The sequence below is a fragment of the Aplysia californica genome, unplaced genomic scaffold, assembly GCF_000002075.1.
Source record: "Aplysia californica isolate F4 #8 unplaced genomic scaffold, AplCal3.0 scaffold00012, whole genome shotgun sequence".
NCBI lineage: Eukaryota > Metazoa > Mollusca > Gastropoda > Aplysiida > Aplysiidae > Aplysia > Aplysia californica.
This window is the reverse complement of record NW_004797282.1, coordinates 2,385,652-2,387,565: the sequence shown is the minus strand read 5'-3', so window position 1 is coordinate 2,387,565 and position 1,914 is coordinate 2,385,652. Positions and strand designations below refer to the sequence as shown.

The following is a 1,914-nucleotide window of genomic DNA, read 5'->3' as shown; positions in this document are numbered from 1 at the left end:
CCTTCTGCTTCTTTTAGAGACAGCACTCTCAGTTCTGTGTTCTGTAACCTCACTGCAGTTGGTACGACTGACTTTCTATAATTATTATATCTCTCAGTTTCTACAGCGCGTCACGAAGACAAGGAGGAAAAATGTCGTCCCCTAAGGTTGAAGCTGTGCTGAAGAACTGCTTCTCTACTTGTGGTGAGGGACCGCACTGGGACGTTGCCTCCCAGTCTCTCTACTATGTGGACATCGTGGCTGGTGGAGTGGGATGCTGGAACAGCGTCACGGGAGAAAAGAAGCAAGCCAAATTAGGTAGATTTGGGTTTTTTTTCAACTTCCATCTCTTGTATTGTGTTTCATTGTGCCCAATGGAAGAGTGCACGAGTGAAAAGAAACAAGTCAATTTAGGTTGATTTGGTTTTTGTTTTTGTTTTGTCATCTTCCATTAATGAAGAAAATAATATATAATAACTGCTCCAGATCAGTATGAATCTTTCCAACAGCATGGTGTGGAGGACTCTTCTGTATGGCTCTTTTCGTCTATGCAGACGGTCAGTTTAGCTCAAGATGGTCTCAAGGTTGTCTTCATGCAACTTCTTTCATGGTTAATTCTTCCTATGTTTGAAGAGCAGATTCTGTTGCAGTGCTTGCATGTCAGTGAGGTGGATCGAAGCTCTGTATTTCCACTGTTTTCCTCTGGTTGACGCTTCTCAGCCTGGTTGTTTCTAAGGCTGCTCTCTTGCATTATACATGTAGTTCTTTCCTTTATCATTTACCTCCTTGTTTTCCTGTCCTGAGCTATTTCTTCCCAGATGCTAACATCTACTCAAAGTTTAGAAATGCTGTTTTTGCAGATGTCTTTGTAACTCAATTTTGGTCTTCCACTTGGTCTCTTTCCCTAGGCAAGTTCTCCTTAGAGAAGTTGCTTTGGAATCTGGTTGTCGTCCATTCTCTTGACATGGCCCATCCATCTCAATCTTCTTAAACACAGGAAGTGCCAACACTTCAACATTTGTAACCTTGTCACGCCACTTATACAATAATATTAATGTGTGAAAATAAAAGGGTTTGTATACACTAATATGTGCTTCTCATATTTAGTAGCAGGCCTGCTAAGTGCATTCTAAACTACCAATGACGGCCACTCATTGTCGGAGAGAGGAGTTGTCGTCTTAGACAGATGGTTATTTTACACAGTGTCATTATAATATAAAACATACACATTGGAGGAAATGGGTAATGGCAGTTGGTACAGGCGGCAATTAGAGCAGGGTCGGCTGTACACAAATAAACTTGGAGCCACCATATTTTTTTTTTGGCCAATTGAAGAACCCTGATAGGACTTACATACGAGTACATTCCTGTTTTTTAAATTGAACTCCATTTCTATTTGTCGTACAAAACTTATCGTTAATGATTTGTAAATACACTGGTCTATTTGCAATATTTTTAGGACTTATTGTAATTAATGTGAAAAAAAATAAATTATTAGATAGTGACATGGTGGAGGGGGTAAGGGGGGTGGGGGGAGTTGGAACTGCAGTACTGTTTTTTAATGTGCCCCAGAAAGCAGAAACTATAAAACAAGATCAGTGTTTAAATAATGTGTATTAGTTAAAACTATAAAACAAGATTAACTTTAAAATGATGTGCATTAATAAAAACTATAAAACAAGATTAATGTTTAAATAATGTGTATTAATTAATTAATTCACAAATGTCAAGCATCCAATTCAGGTCAGTGAGCAGTCCAGGTGTGGGTGACCTGATTGCTGGGTCTGTCTGTGTTCTTACTGCAGGGAATGGTCCAGGTGCAAAGAGTACGATACAGTACTTCTTGTCCAGGTGTTGTTGTCAGACTTTGTCCTCAGGCTTTAAATGCTTTTTTCTATTATTTCTCTCTCTCTCTCTCTCTCTCTCTCTCTCTCT

General features: G+C 39.3%; 1 protein-coding gene across 1 annotated transcript in view; it reads left to right on the top strand.

Annotated features, from left to right (window-relative positions):
- Positions 1-1,914, top strand: part of LOC101858820 (regucalcin) — a gene marked incomplete in the record, with an annotated part of 6,634 nt that overhangs the window by 754 nt on the left and 3,966 nt on the right. The window contains 1 exon segment of the mRNA XM_013084116.2: positions 98-297. Within this exon segment, the coding sequence (XP_012939570.1) occupies positions 132-297 (166 nt within the window).